The 14,039-nt window shown below is 54.2% G+C and overlaps 1 protein-coding gene across 2 annotated transcripts in view; it reads left to right on the top strand.

The window, feature by feature from the left end:
* The window catches only part of CAND2 (cullin associated and neddylation dissociated 2 (putative)), a 35,082-nt gene that overhangs the window by 539 nt on the left and 20,504 nt on the right, over positions 1–14,039 (top strand). Inside the window, exons 1-5 of one of the 2 annotated variants that reach the window (XM_072720251.1) lie at positions 247–711; positions 7,038–7,181; positions 10,486–10,640; positions 11,313–11,436; positions 13,220–13,485. In XM_072720251.1, the coding sequence (XP_072576352.1) occupies positions 644–711; positions 7,038–7,181; positions 10,486–10,640; positions 11,313–11,436; positions 13,220–13,485 (757 nt within the window). In that variant the 5' untranslated portion in view covers positions 247–643. Of the gene's footprint in view, positions 1–246; positions 712–7,037; positions 7,182–10,485; positions 10,641–11,312; positions 11,437–13,219; positions 13,486–14,039 lie in introns of those variants that run through there. The other variant, XM_026016940.2, reaches the window with a different exon arrangement.

The following is a 14,039-nucleotide window of genomic DNA, read 5'->3' as shown; positions in this document are numbered from 1 at the left end:
CTCTCTGGGTCTCAGCTGCATCTCTGTAAAATGAAGAAACTGGTCCTGTGGCTCGAGGGTTGGAGATGGCAAGCGGGGGGCCTGGTGACCGGGCACAGTCTTCAGATCCTGCCCGTCTCTGAGGCAGGCCAGCACGAGATGTGGGGCGGAGGTGGAAGCGCTTTGGCCTGACCTACACTAACAGCAGCTCCTGCTTCGTGAACCGCCACCTACGAAAACGCTGAGGCTCAGAGACGTAAAGGCACTTGGCCCAGGCTACGTAACAGGGAACGCGGAGAAGTGGGACTCGAACCTGAGACTCTGCGGTCCCGCGCGCGTGCCACGCAACCGGGGTCGGGACCCCCAGGAGTCACAGGGAGGCGGCTCCCGGTGAGGTAGTGACCTCCCCGTCCCCGGGGGTGTGCAAGCCGGCGCCGCGCCACGAACGGAGGCCGGCGGCCGGGGCCCGGGGCGAGCCCGCAGAGCCTCTCGCAGGCCCCCTCCGCCTCCCGCGGCGGCCCCGGCCCAGGCGCAGCGCGGCGCCACCCGGGCGGGGCGGGGGCTGCTATTTCTGTCCGGTGAGCGCAGCCCGCGCGGAGGCGGGGGAGGGGGCGCCCGCGCCGCCATATTCGCTCCCGCCGGCGGCCCCGCGGGCGCAGCCACCATGAGCACCGCCGCCTTCCACATCTCCAGCCTCCTGGAGAAGATGACGTCCAGCGACAAGGACTTCAGGTGCGCCCCGCCGCCCCCCCCCACCCCGGGGCCGCGGGCTCCTGCGCCCCCGCCGCGCCGGCCCGGCCCCCACGTGCAGCCCCGGCCCCTCGGCCCGGCCTCGCCCCCGCCCCCCGCCCCCCTGCGCCCCGCCTCGCCCCCCCCCCGCGCCCCGCCTCGCCCCCCGCCTCGCCCCCCCCCCCGCGCCCCGCGGCCGCCGGTGTCCCCGCCTCCCACCGGAGCCCCCGCCTCCTGCGACCCCGCCGCGCCGGCCCGGCCCCCATGTGCAGCCCCGGCCCCTCGGCTCCCGGCCTCGCCCCCGCCCCCCGCCCCCCTGCGCCCCGCCTCGCTCCCCCCGCGCCCCGCCTCGCCCCCCGCCCCCCTGCGCCCCGCGTCGCCCCCCCCGCGCCCCGCGTCGCCCCCCCGCGCCCCGCCTCGCCCCCCGCCACCCTGCGCCCCGCCTCGCCCCACCCGCGCCCCGCCTCGCCCCCCGCCCCCCTGCGCCCCGCCTCGCCCCCCGCCCCCCTGCGCCCCGCGTCGCCCCCCCCGCGCCCCGCGTCGCCCCCCGCCCCCCTGCGCCCCGCCTCGCCCCCCGCCCCCCTGCGCCCCGCCTCGCCCCCCCGCGCCCCGCCTCGCCCCCCGCCTCCTGCGCCCCCCGCCGCGCCGGCCCGGCCCCCACGTGCAGCCCCGGCCCCTCGGCTCCCGGCCTCGCCCCCCGACCCCCTGCGCCCCGCCTCGCCCCCCCCTGCGCCCCGCGGCCGCCCGGTCCCCGCCTCCTTTGCCCCCCGCCGCGCCGGCCCGGCCCCCACGTGCCGCTCCTGCCCCTCGGCGCGGCCGGCCCCACCCCCTCGCCCCCGCGCTCCTCCCGCCCCCCTGCGCCCCCCGCCGCCGCCCTGCGAGCCTGCCGCGGTGGGCTCCTCGGCCCTGCCTCAGTTTGCCGGGTCGGAGCCCCAGCCCCGGCCGCTCCCCTGCCCGCCTCCCTCTGCCTTCCCTCTCTCCCCTGGCCCAGGCCCCGCACCCCAACCCGCGGTGAAGCCCTCGGCCCCCCTTGGGGATCCCAGCGCCCGCCCCTTCTTCCCGGCGCTGGAACCCAGCCCCTTCCCGGGCCCACGACCCCGACACCGCTACCCGCGGCGCCCTCTGCACCCTCAGCTCCGCCCTCTCCTCAAAGTCACCTCCGGCCTCCAGCCTGCGCTCAGTCGGGACACCTTCCCCCCTCCCTTCCTCTCCCCCGCCCTCCCCTGGAGGGGCTGCGCTGAGCGGCTTTTCAGGCACCGGTAGGCTGTGGTTGGGGTGGGGGCTTTTAGCTTTTGGGTACCACTCCCCTTCTCTTTGTTCCCCTCTGAGCCACACCCGAACAGAGCTGGAAAGGATGGAGGAAACCTCCCCTCCAACCCTGTCATCCTCAGGGGGAGACTGAGGCCTGGGGTTTGAGGGGTGTGTGGGGCAGCGATGGGATTGGCTCTGGTCACACCGCCAGCTCTGGCCCCTGGGAGCCCACAGAAACCAACATAGCCCCCTTACTAAACATTTTGGCACTTCATCCCCAGTTCACAGATGGGGAAAGCAAGGCTCAGAGTCACCGAGGGGCCAGTTGCAGTCACAGAGCTATGACGTGGAGGATGTGGGGTCTGAATCTAGGCCAGTCTTAACACACAGGGGCTGAGATCTTAGCGAGACCATCTGAGCCAGCCCTCTGACAGGTGAGATTGAGGCTCCCCACTCCTGGTCCTCAGCACCCCTGGGGAGCCTCTAGGAGAGCTTTAGAACCACTGCACTGGATTCAGATCCCGCCCCCAACCACCTACTGTTCCTGTTTCTGTAAGATGGGCTCCTAAGAGATCGGGCCTCAGAGGGTTGGTGCGAGTTTGAAAAGAGGTAATACAAGTGCGATGCTTAGATCAGCGGCTGGCACCAGATAGGTGCTTAATAAATTGACATTTTCTGTTCCATGCACATCAGAAATCTGCTCTGCCCTCTTCCCCATTCCTTACTACAATCCCTCACCCCTCTTTCCTTTCCTCCTTCCACCTGGGTAGCTCCTACTCATTTGTCACCTCTTTGGGATGCCTCCTGACATCCAGGCGGGGTTGGGCACCTCCCTGTTTCTTTTCTTTTTTCTTTTCTTTTCTTTTCTTTTCTTTTCTTTTCTTTTCTTTTCTTTTCTTTTCTTTTCTTTTCTTCTTTTTTTCTTTTCTTCTTTTTTTCTTTTCTTTTCTTTTTTCTTTTCTTTTCTTTTCTTTTCTTTTCTTTTCTTTTCTTTTCTTTTCTTTTCCTTTCTTTTCTTTCTTTCTTGATTTTATTTATTTATTCGTGAGAGACACAGAGAGAGAGGCAGACACATAGGCAGAGGGAGAAGCAGGGTCCCCGTGGGGAGCCCGATGTGGGACTCGATCCTGGGACTCTGGGATCATGACCTGAGTCGAAGGCAGGCGCTCAACCACTGAGCCACCCAGGCATCCCCCACCTCATATTTCTAACTGCATTTAACTTCTAGCCCTGAGATCCTCAGAACCCCAGCAGCAGAACTGTGTGCTTCCTTTTTTGCATCCCAGAGCCTGTTCTGGGTACACAGGAGGTGCTCAGTGAGTGTTTTCTGGCTGCCAGGTTCCCTGCTGTGCAGTCTTATTCAGTCTACCCAGCTGCTGGGGTGCTAGTGATTGTCCTTCTTGTTCTCCAGAGGCTCGGAGAGGTGAAGTGACTTGCCCAAGGTCACATAGCCAGCTAGTGGCTGAGGGGATTTGCACCCCTGTCTCTTGGTCCCCAGGTCCAAGTCTCCAGAAGAGGGAGTTGGTCCTGCCAACTAGAGCCTGAGCAGCCCTTTCAGCCTGCTCTGCTGGAGAACACTTAAAACCACCCCAAGCATATGAGAATGGTATCTATTTTTAAAGTCCAAATACCAGGAAGGCTGGGTCCTGCTGACCAACTGTCCAGGTGCCCACGTGGCTAAGTGTTTCAGCTGAGTTGCCTCTAGGGTTTCTCTGGAATGAAACTGAAACCATGCCCTCTGGCTTCTGGAGGCAGGTGGTGACTGCAAGTGGGGGTCCCAGGTAGGGTCAAGAAAGCCGTTGATCCCTGCTGTCCCTCTGTGGGTAGGAGGCTGCTCAGTTCCCACTCAAGACTCCAGCAACCATATGGATAAATGAGGGCTCTCAGAGGAATTCCGAAATCATTTTTCAAAAACACAGTAGTAATTGTTGAGAAACCAGGAGACCTGATTGGTGTGCTGAGTCTCCTCCCAACTTACTGTGTGACCTTGGGCAGTTCCTGCAGCCCCTCTGGGCCTGGTTTCCCCATCTGCCTCATGGTAAGACCTGGTTGTCCTATTGAAATCTCCCAAAGATATTATGAGGTGGGGCAAAGAAAATTCTCATTTCATAGGTGGAAAACTGAGACTCAGAGAGGCGTCAGTTGCCCAAGATCACCCAGTTCATAAGTGGCAAGACCTATATATTTACTGAAAGCCAAACTTCAGGGGCGTCTGGGTGGCTCAGTCGATTAAGCATCAGACTCTTGATTTCGGCTCAGGTCACGATCTCAGGGTCACGGGATGGAGCTTTGTGTCAGGTTCTGCGCTGTGTGTGGAGTCTGATTGAGATTCTCTCTCCCTCTCCCCTTCCGCCCCTCTCCCTGCTCATACTCTCTCTCTAAAATAAATAAATAAATCTTAAGAAAAAAAAAGCCAAACTTAGTGCTCAAGTTCTTATCTACCAAATTACATGCTTTGCTGTAATTGCCCCCACTGCCACCACCACGTACAGAGGCATAATACAGCTTTCTTTCTCTGAGAGCTGGTTATTTGCAGGAACTCGGGGGTGTCTGAAATGCTGAGGCATATCTCAGAAGGGCTGGTTTCTGAGTTTGGGTTTCCACAGCTGCTTGGCTGTTAAGGGCTGGCTCTTCCCTTGCCTTTCCTCCTGCCCTCACCCTACCTTCCAGGCCCTCTCCAGACCTGTTCTTTGCTGGGTCTGGAGTCCCAGGGATGAACCTGATGGGCCCCTGTGAGTTCATATTCTAATAAGGAGACACACTGCTAACCAAGCTGACAATGCACTTTGAAGAGTGTTCTGATGAGGAATGCAGAGTGCTCTGAGAGAATCTTATCCAGGGGAACCAGATGTGATTAGAGAGTGTGGGTTGGGGGTAGGGCAGGGTGGTCAGAAGAGTCATTCCTGAGGCTAGGACATTTGAGCTGGGTCCTTGACAATTGAATAGGAGTTCAACAGAGAAGAAAGACAGTGACAGGAAGCTCATTTGGTCAAAGGAACACATTACCAGACCGAGCTGGGTCTCCATGAACTGCAGCAGAAATGCAGTTTAGAGACCCTGCCGCTGTCTCAGAATGTCCCTGCAGCTGGGCAGACCTAGGCCATGGCCTGGCTCAGATGCAAACCTCCTCCTTCACCTTACCTTGGCTGCTTCTCCTGTGATGACCAGGCCCAGAGGTGGGCACAGTCAGCCCCCATTCCCTCCTGACCTCCAGCCCAGTCTCCTTCCTTCTCTCAGCAGCATGAGGCTAATCCCAGCTGTTAAAAATAAACAGCAGTGACATCGACAAGTGCCCTCTTAGTACCAGGGTGCTTGGGTCTCCCCATGACATCAAGCAGCAGGTCTGAGCTTGCAGAGATGAGACTGGACTCCTGACTGTGATCGACTTTGCCACAGGAGGCTTGGGAGGAGCTGGTAGGGTTCTTGTTAGTAGAGCGAGGTCAAGCCCAAAAGCAAGGCTGGTATGAGGAGGCAGGGTGGCCTGGTGGGTCAGCAAAATCTGGAGGCTTCCTCTGGGGCTGTCACTCTCTGGCCCTAACTTTGCCGTATCTCTCCTTGCTGCTCCAGCATTCCCCTCTGGTCTCTCCTCTCAAGTCCCTACAGGACCCAGTGAATGGGTGCAGTGGGCCTCATGGGAACCTACTCAATTGGAGATAGTATCCTACCTGCTGAGGGCAGCCATGCTTTGACCAGCCAGTTATTGTCACCAGGGAATGTTGGCCCAGTTGTATTCAAAGACTATTTTCAGGGCACCTGGGTGGCTCAGTCGGTTAAACGTCTGCCTTCAGGTCATGATCCTGGGGTCCTGGGATCGAGCCCCATGTTGGGTTCCCTGCTCAGTGGGGAGCCTACTTCTTCCCCCTCTGCCTTTCCCCCATCGTTTGCACTCTCTTTCAAATAAATAAAATATTTTTTAAAAATTCTATTTTCAAGAGAATCTGGGAATTAGAACTTTTACATCAACTTTCCCAGTTTCTAAATGTTGATAAATTGAATTTTTGAAAAACACCTGCAAGGTGGGCACAGCTGAGGGCTGCCAGTTTAAGGCTGCTCTGCCCTCAATCTTGGCAGGAACCATCATGCTCCTGCAGCCCTAGCTCATGGCCTTCCTGTTCATAATCCCACCGCAATTTCAATCCTCAGGACATGGATCAAGCCACATGGGTCTGGCCACCTGTCATGGGCAGCACTTGGCTCTGATGATCACCTCAGGGTCAGGGAGCCATGGTTGGGGACTGGTCAGCTGTTGACATCAGTGTCTAAGTTATGCTTGTGGCCCATCAGCATGGCCGAGGGCAGGAGTTCTCAGGGTATGGTCCTTGCCCCTCAGGAACTTGTTAGAAATGCAAATTCTAGGGCCCCTGGCTCAGATCTGATTCCAGAAACCTTGGGGGTGGGGCCCAGCAATGTCTAATAAACACTGTAGGTGATTCTGATGCCACCTACAGTTTGGTGGCAAACCAAACTGGTCTAACCACTGGTTTTTAACCACTGTTCTTTAACCACTTTAACCACTGGTCTAAAGGCAGGGACTGAATGGGTTCTCTAAGGTAGGGGTGGCTAGTCCCACTCCACCTGTCTGGTAGAGAGGTGTCTATTCGACCTTCTAGCATGGATAAGAGGTGAATGACATAACGTGCCATTATAATAATGGTGGTGCTACTTATGGAGTGCTCACTGTATGCTCAGCGCATTACATATATTATTTTAACTTCTGTGCAACCCCCCACACAGGTGCTGTTCTCATCCCCATTTTTCTGACAAGTAAATGAGGGCTCAGAGAGGTGAAGCGACTTGCCCAAGTTGGCATTTCCATAAGTGGTAGAAGCAGGAGCCACCAAACTCAAAGGCTCAGCCTTTAGCCAGTGTGCTGTATTACTCCTGGCCTGCCACGATGTGGCAGTTGGTATCTCACATGTGGGTCTCTTGGTGGTGGCCCGATCGCACCTCCAGCCCAGATAATCTACTTGCTCTTGAATCTTTGTATCAAGGTCTGCTTCTGGGGGAATTCTAAGATACTGCCCAAAATACAGGAGCCCAGTAGCTGCTCAATAATCCTCCTCTGCCCTCCTGCCCAGGTTCATGGCCACCAGTGACTTGATGTCGGAGCTGCAGAAGGACTCCATCCAGTTGGACGAGGACAGTGAGCGCAAAGTGGTGAAGATGCTGCTCAGACTCCTGGAGGACAAGAACGGTGAAGTGCAGAACCTGGCCGTCAAGTGGTGAGTGTTGGCCTTGGTGGGGACGGGGCAAGGCCAGGTGTGAGAGGACCCCAGGGGCCCCTGCCCCTTTGGGGTGCAGTGTCTGAGAGAGTAGCTGCTGAGCAGCTCTTGAAGCCCCAGAGGAGTTAGACAGTGCCCTGGTCTGGATCCGTTCAGAAGTAGACCCAGTCACAGGGATGCAAGTATAAGTTTGGGAAGTGATCTCAAAGAGCTCCAGTAGGAAAATTGAGCAATGAGATAGGGAAGGAAGACAGCCAATGACATGTGAAACATCAAGCAAGTTACTGCTGTGGGCAAGTGGAGCTTAACCCTACTGGGGACCTTTGGGGCACAGTGTAGGACATGGCTTGTGGAGTGTTCCACCTGCAGGCTGCCAGTCTGGTTGAGGGCTGCTCCCAGGGTAGGATGGAAGGTTATGTATTCATGACCCCTCCAGCCAGAGAAAGCCTTCAGGTGCAGATGCAGGTGCTGGTAGCTGGAAGGTCATGCTGGTGTGCAAAAGGAGTGGTGAAGGCTGAAGGGATGGAGGGCCCCAAAAGCCTTTGCTCTAGATACCATGAGGTTACCATGAGGTTGCAGTCCTAAGACCTTGGCCAGTTACCTTTAGAGCTAAAAAGGCAAGATGAGGGATGCTTGGGTGGCTCAGTTGGTTAAGCATCTGCCTTAGGCTGAAGTCATGGTCTCAGGATCCTGGGACCACCCCCCGCAACATGTCTGGGCTCCCCACTCAGTGGAGAGTCTGCCCCCACTCATGCATGTGGTCTCTCTCATAAATAAATAAATAAATAAATAAATAAATAAATAAATAAATAAATAAATAAATAAATTTATTTTTAAGGATTCTATCCATCTATTCATGAGAGACACACAGAGAGAGGCAGAGACATAGGCAGAGGGAGAAACAGACCCCCTGAGGGGAGCTTGATGCAGGACTCGATCCCAAGACCCCAGGATCATGACCTGAGCCAAAGGCAGATGCTGAACCACTGAGCCACCTAGGTGCCCCAGTAAATAAAATTTAAAAAAAAAAATTATTTGAGAGAGAGAAAGAGCATGAATGGGGGGAGGTGCAAAGGGAGAGAGAGAAGCAGACTACTGAGCGGTGCCCAATACAACACAGGGCTCCATGGAGCTCAGTCTGATCCCAGAACCCCAAGATCATGACCTGAGCTGAGGGCAGACACTAAACTGACTGAGCTACCCATGCACCCCAATAAATAAAATCTTAAATAAATAAATAAATAAATAAATAAATAAATAAATAAGCAAGGTGAGGTATGTGCAGGGCACACCTGTGGGAGGCTAGAGGACTGAGGAATGGCAGGGGTCAACATTCAACAGAATTGGGGCATTGCCTGTGGAACAGTACTCTGTGAGCTGGGCCCAGGCATTCTGGGCCGTCTTAATGAATTTTGACTTGATCCTAAGAGCAGAGGGAATTCAGTAGAGTTTTATGCAGGGATGTGACATGGTCATGTTTGTAGTCTGGAAGCATCTCTCTGGCCATGCAGTAGAGCTAGAGTAGATGGCGATTTCCCCCTAACATAACCAATAGTATGGTAGTATGTGTTCTAGTATGTAATTGGAACATTGACTGAAGTGATAATAAAGTCATGAGATGCCTGCACTAAACGTAGGTTCACTGTGGGTGCTGTGGCAATTGGAGGTAGAGGCAGGTATGGATGTTGGAGGCTCAGCTACCACAAGCAGCACTGTGGTGCTGATTATCTTTTCTTTTTTTTCAAGATTTTATTTATTTATTCATGAAAAACACAGAGAGAGAGAGGCAGAGACATAGGCAGAGGAAGAAGCAGGCTCCCTGTGGGGAGCCTGATGCAGGACTTATCCCAGGACCCCAGGATCATGACCTGAGCCTAAGGCAAATGCTCAACCACTGAGCCACCCAGACATCCTGGTGCTGATTTTCTGAATTAGTGATGAGATTTTCTGAAACAGTGAACATCTCATGGTAGTTTGCCAGAAAACAAAGTACAATCTTCCTTCAATTTACATGATAGTTACATTCTTGGAAAATTTAGAGTATAATAAAATAGTGTAAAAAGTACCTTGTTTTTACGTGTAAATTGAAATTAGATTTTGGATTCAGATAATTATGGAAAGATTTTTTTTTCCTATGTGAATCCCAAGACATGGAACATTTTGTTTTGCAATATTGTCTTTTCCAGCACCATGCACATTCCCGCCCCCAAATAAAAGCCAGAAGTGACATCTTATTATTTATGACCAAAAAAGGCCTCCATAAATTTCCAGAACTCTCCTGAGGGCACTACACACCACTCAGGAACTATAAGAGGTAGAAAGGGGGACCCCATGAGTACTTAGAAGAGTTGATGGAAAAAAACCTTCTAAAGAGAGCCATAGATTGCAAACTGGGATGCATTGTGGTTCCTTGCTCTGTATTTCCCACCAGGGATTCAGACTCAGGAGCAGGAGGGGTGGAGAGGAGTCTGAGGAGAGCAGATAAGAAGGTAGCACCTGGGAATCTGCATTCTAATGCACACCAACATCTCAGAACCTTAACAGCATGTTAGAATCACCTAGGGAATTAGAAACAAAAAACAAAATTCCCAATGTCCAGGCCACACCTGAAAACCAATTAACTCAGAGTCTCTGGGGCTAGCACCCAGGTAATGGCAATGCACAATTAAGGCTGAGAACTACTGTGTCTAGTATAGCTATTTTTAAGCTTTAATGTAGATTCAGATCATCTGGGGCCTTTGTTGAACTGCAGATTCTGGTTTGGTAGCTCTAGGGTGGGACATGAGATTCTGCATTTCTGACAAGTTCCAGGTGATACTGGTGATACTCATGAAGCAGATATGTGACTAAAATAAGAAGTTCTCAAAGTGTGGTCCCTGGACCACCAGTATCAGCATCTACTGAGAACTTGCTAGAAATTTAAATTCTTAGGCCTTCTGAATCTGAAAATCTGGGGTGGGGCCCAGAGGTTTGTTCTAACAAGCCCTCCAAGAGGATTCTGGTACATGTTCAAGTTTGAGAACCAAGGCTCTTGGGCATTCCTTGGTTTCCAGCTGAGGTTACTGGGATCAAGGGTTTGGCCATATACTGACATGCAAAACCCAGGAGGAGGTGCAGGTTTGAGAGGTGCCAGGAATGCTGTTGGCAGAGCCACCTCTCTTTCTAGCAAAATAGAGAGTCCCCTGTCCACATGGCGCCTTTTCCTCAGCACATGTGGGTTCCATGGGCCTGAGGAGACCTAAGGAGCATCATGACTCAGGCTGAGCCTGGGGCTTTTGGACACCCTCCTTCCCTCCCTGCTCAGCCTGGGTCCTCTGGTGGGCAAAGTGAAGGAGTACCAGGTGGAGACCATCGTGGATGCCCTCTGTGCCAACATGCGGTCTGATAAGGAGCAGCTCCGAGACATCGCTGGCATTGGCCTCAAGACTGTCCTGTCGGAGCTCCCCCCTGCAGCCACAGGTACCCGGGTCCCAGGGATTAGTCACTATCATTATTTGTGCTACTTTATGATTAAAGAAACGGGCTCAGAGAGGTGAAGGGACATACCTAAGGCCAGCCGGCTAGTAAGTGGCAGAGAATTCAGACCCAGATCGCTTTAAGTTCAAGGCTCTGTGCCAGGAATGCTTGAGTTGTAAGTAACAAAATCTAATTAATGATAGCTTGAAAGAGTACAGGGTTGCTTTCCTCGTATAATTCCAGAGGGATCAGCCATTCCATTTTTGCAGCAATTCATTTAGCAGCTCCATTAGGACAGGGGTGAGGTCTCTGCTTATGCTTTTTGTCCTTTATAAGAAAAGCACATATTTCCCCAGAAGCTGTCAGAAGACTTCTACCTATATATTTCACTGGCCCCTGCTAGCAGCAAGGGAGTCTAGGACAGGAGCTTTTCCTGCCTCCCTAGTAAGAAGGTGGAAGGCAGAGGGACTGGGTGTGGGCTGAGTCAGCCATCAGTTCTTCGGTCTCTTGATCTGTCCAGTTCAGATGTACTCTGGGTCATACCTTGGACCACTTGAGACCAGGGCCAGCTGGATTCTCAGGGATGTAGGCTCAGAAGTATTATGAGAGCAGAGGCTGACCACAGGTGGAGGCCAGCCCTATGGCCTCACTGTGCCATCCTTGTGCTCTCTATAGGCTCTGGCCTGGCTACCAATGTGTGCCGGAAGATCACCGGCCAGCTCACCAGTGCCATCGCCCAGCAAGAGGACGTGGCTGTGCAGTTGGAAGCCCTGGACATCCTCTCTGACATGCTGAGCAGGTAGGGGAGGCCCACCCTAGGCAAGGAGGACTGAGGGTGGGCGACAAGGGGACAGAGAGGGATTCAAATCCTCAGAGCCAGCATTTAATGCACACCAGGCTCTGTGCTTGGCGCTCCTTGATTGTCCTGGCAGCCCTGTGAAGGAGAAATCCTTCATCATAATTCTATCATCTCAGAGTCCTACCCAAGCCCTTCCCACTTAACAATAAATAGCAAAACCTGGGGTGTGAATTCAGGTCTCTCCAAGCCCCAAAGCCTGTAGGTGTTCATCCTGTCCTTCACCCTCTTCTTTCTCTTTTTCTTCTTTTGGGCTAGTATAGCTGGGCCTTGCTTTAAATTGCACTGGACATTTTAAAACCATTCATTCAACCTCCCAAGATTTGAACACCTGTTCTGTGACCCAGAAAAATATCAGGTGCTGAACTGGTGCTGGGAATATGAAATTGGATGGGTCTTGGGCCCTCCTAGGGAGGAGCTCACAGATACATAATCTAAGTGGAATAAGAATAACAAAAAGAACAGAGCCTTTAGGAGCTCAGAGGAGCAGCTGGGGGTAGGGAACCTTCCTAGATAGGGTCCTGCTAGCTAAGCCTTCAAGGATGGGCAGGACTTGGCCAGGTTGGGTAGGCATGGGGGTGACATTGGAGGGAGAGAATACCCTCAGCCCAGAAGATACAGGCTGGGGAAGACATGGATCCTGGGGGTTGTGTGAGACAGTGTGGCGCTAGATTGTAATGTGGAGAGATGAGGCCAAGGGCTGGGCAAGAACTGAGGGTGGGTGGCTAAAGATTACACTGAATGTGTGAGGAGTGGGGATGGGGTTCAGGGCAGGGGTCCAGGAATGCCTTGTGTCTCTCTGTGTGTATCAGACTCCTCTTCCTATCTGCAGTATGCATGGTAGATGGGAGGGGATGAATGGTCAGGGACACTGCTTAGGAAGCTTCTGGAGGCAGAAACTCAGGTTCTATTTAGGAGATAGACTCCACAGGACTTGGGAGTGGGTGAAGGGCAAAGACTCAAAGATGACCCCAGGGTCTGGCTTTACTAACCGGGGACACAGACACAGGGCCATTGGCTGTGCTGGGGTGCACTCTGGAGGCAGGAGCAGGGGCGTGGGGAGGAAGGTGATGGATTCATTGGATGGGGCATGTTGAATCTGAGGTATCTGGGAGGCACCCAGTCCACCAAAGACTCCATGAGGGCAGGCTCCAGGGTCAGTCTAATCTCACTGGAGCTTCCAGTGCAGGCCCTGTGACATAGCAGGGGAACAAAGAAAGAGATGAAATCCAGGAGAGAGCTGGGCTGGATATGGGAGAGCCATTGAAGGAGTTTAGGCAGAGGGTTGACCAGGTCAGAGGTCAGTGAGACCACTGTGGTCTCAGTGAAGGGAATAGACTAACAGGGCGTGTGTGTGTGTGTGTGTGTGTGTGTGTGTGTGTGTGCGCGTGCGCCTAGCAAAACCCAGACTCCCAGGAAATCAGCCCCACGTCCCATTACCATCAGGCCAGGTTCCAGGCTGGCAACCTGGAAGTCTGGATTCAAGTCCTGGCCTTGTATTTCTTGGCTGAGTGGTCTTGACAAAGTCCCTTCTCTCTGCTGCTTTCTTGTGTGTAATAATAAATAATTACTTCACACAGTTGCAGGGGACCTTTCGATTTACCAAGAGTTGGGTTGTCATAATTCCGGGGTGGAGCCCTGGAGAGGATGGGGAGAAGAGAGGTGCCTGGCCCAGGCTGCCCGCTGGGTGGGTAGGCCCCGTCCAACATCCCCTCTGACTCCCCAGGCTGGGCGCCCCTCTGGGTGCCTTCCATGCCAGCCTCCTGCACTGCCTGCTGCCGCAGCTCAGCAGCCCACGCCTGGCTGTGCGCAAGCGGGCAGTCGGGGCCCTCGGCCACCTGGCGGCTGCCTGTAACACTGACCTCTTCGTGGAGCTCGCGGACCACCTGCTGGATCGGCTGCCAGGCCCGCGTGCGCCCACCAGCCCTGCCGCCGTCCGCACTCTGATCCAGTGTTTGGGTAGCGTAGGCCGGCAGGCTGGCCACCGGCTCGGTAAGGGGGTGTCGCGCCTCTGCAAGGGGTTGGTGACAAGGTGGGTGGCGCTGGGGGCAGACGGGTGGGGCGTGAGCGTCAGCCACCTCCCAGGTAAGGGGACGTGGCCTGACACACCTGAAAGCGGGACGCGGAGTTGGAGAGGCAGTGGGTGGGCTCTGAGTGTGACGTTTTTCTGAACCTGAACTACCTATTCTGAGGTTCACGGATAATTATAAATCATGCCACCAAACTTAAATACAGTATGTTCTATCCTCTTACTTTGACAGATACACTTTAATAACAACCCATAAGCCAGGTTTGGGTTTTTACAAAATTTTATTGGAACATAACGTACATATAATAAACTGCACTGTTTAAAGTGCACAGGTAAAGTGTGTTTTGACCTTTGTGTACACCTGTGAAACTACTACAGCAATCAAGATACAGAACATTTCCATCACCCCCCAAAAGTTTCCTTGTGCCCCTTTGCCTACCTGTACCTACCCTATGCTAGGACTTAAGCAGAGCTCTTTATATGCATCATGTCTTTAATCTTAACCCAAGTCTGCCTG

This window comes from Vulpes vulpes, chromosome 9 (genome assembly GCF_048418805.1).
Source record: "Vulpes vulpes isolate BD-2025 chromosome 9, VulVul3, whole genome shotgun sequence".
Classification (NCBI taxonomy): Eukaryota; Metazoa; Chordata; class Mammalia; order Carnivora; family Canidae; genus Vulpes; species Vulpes vulpes.
Note: the sequence above shows the minus strand (reverse complement) of the source record. Positions and strands in the feature narration are given on the sequence as shown.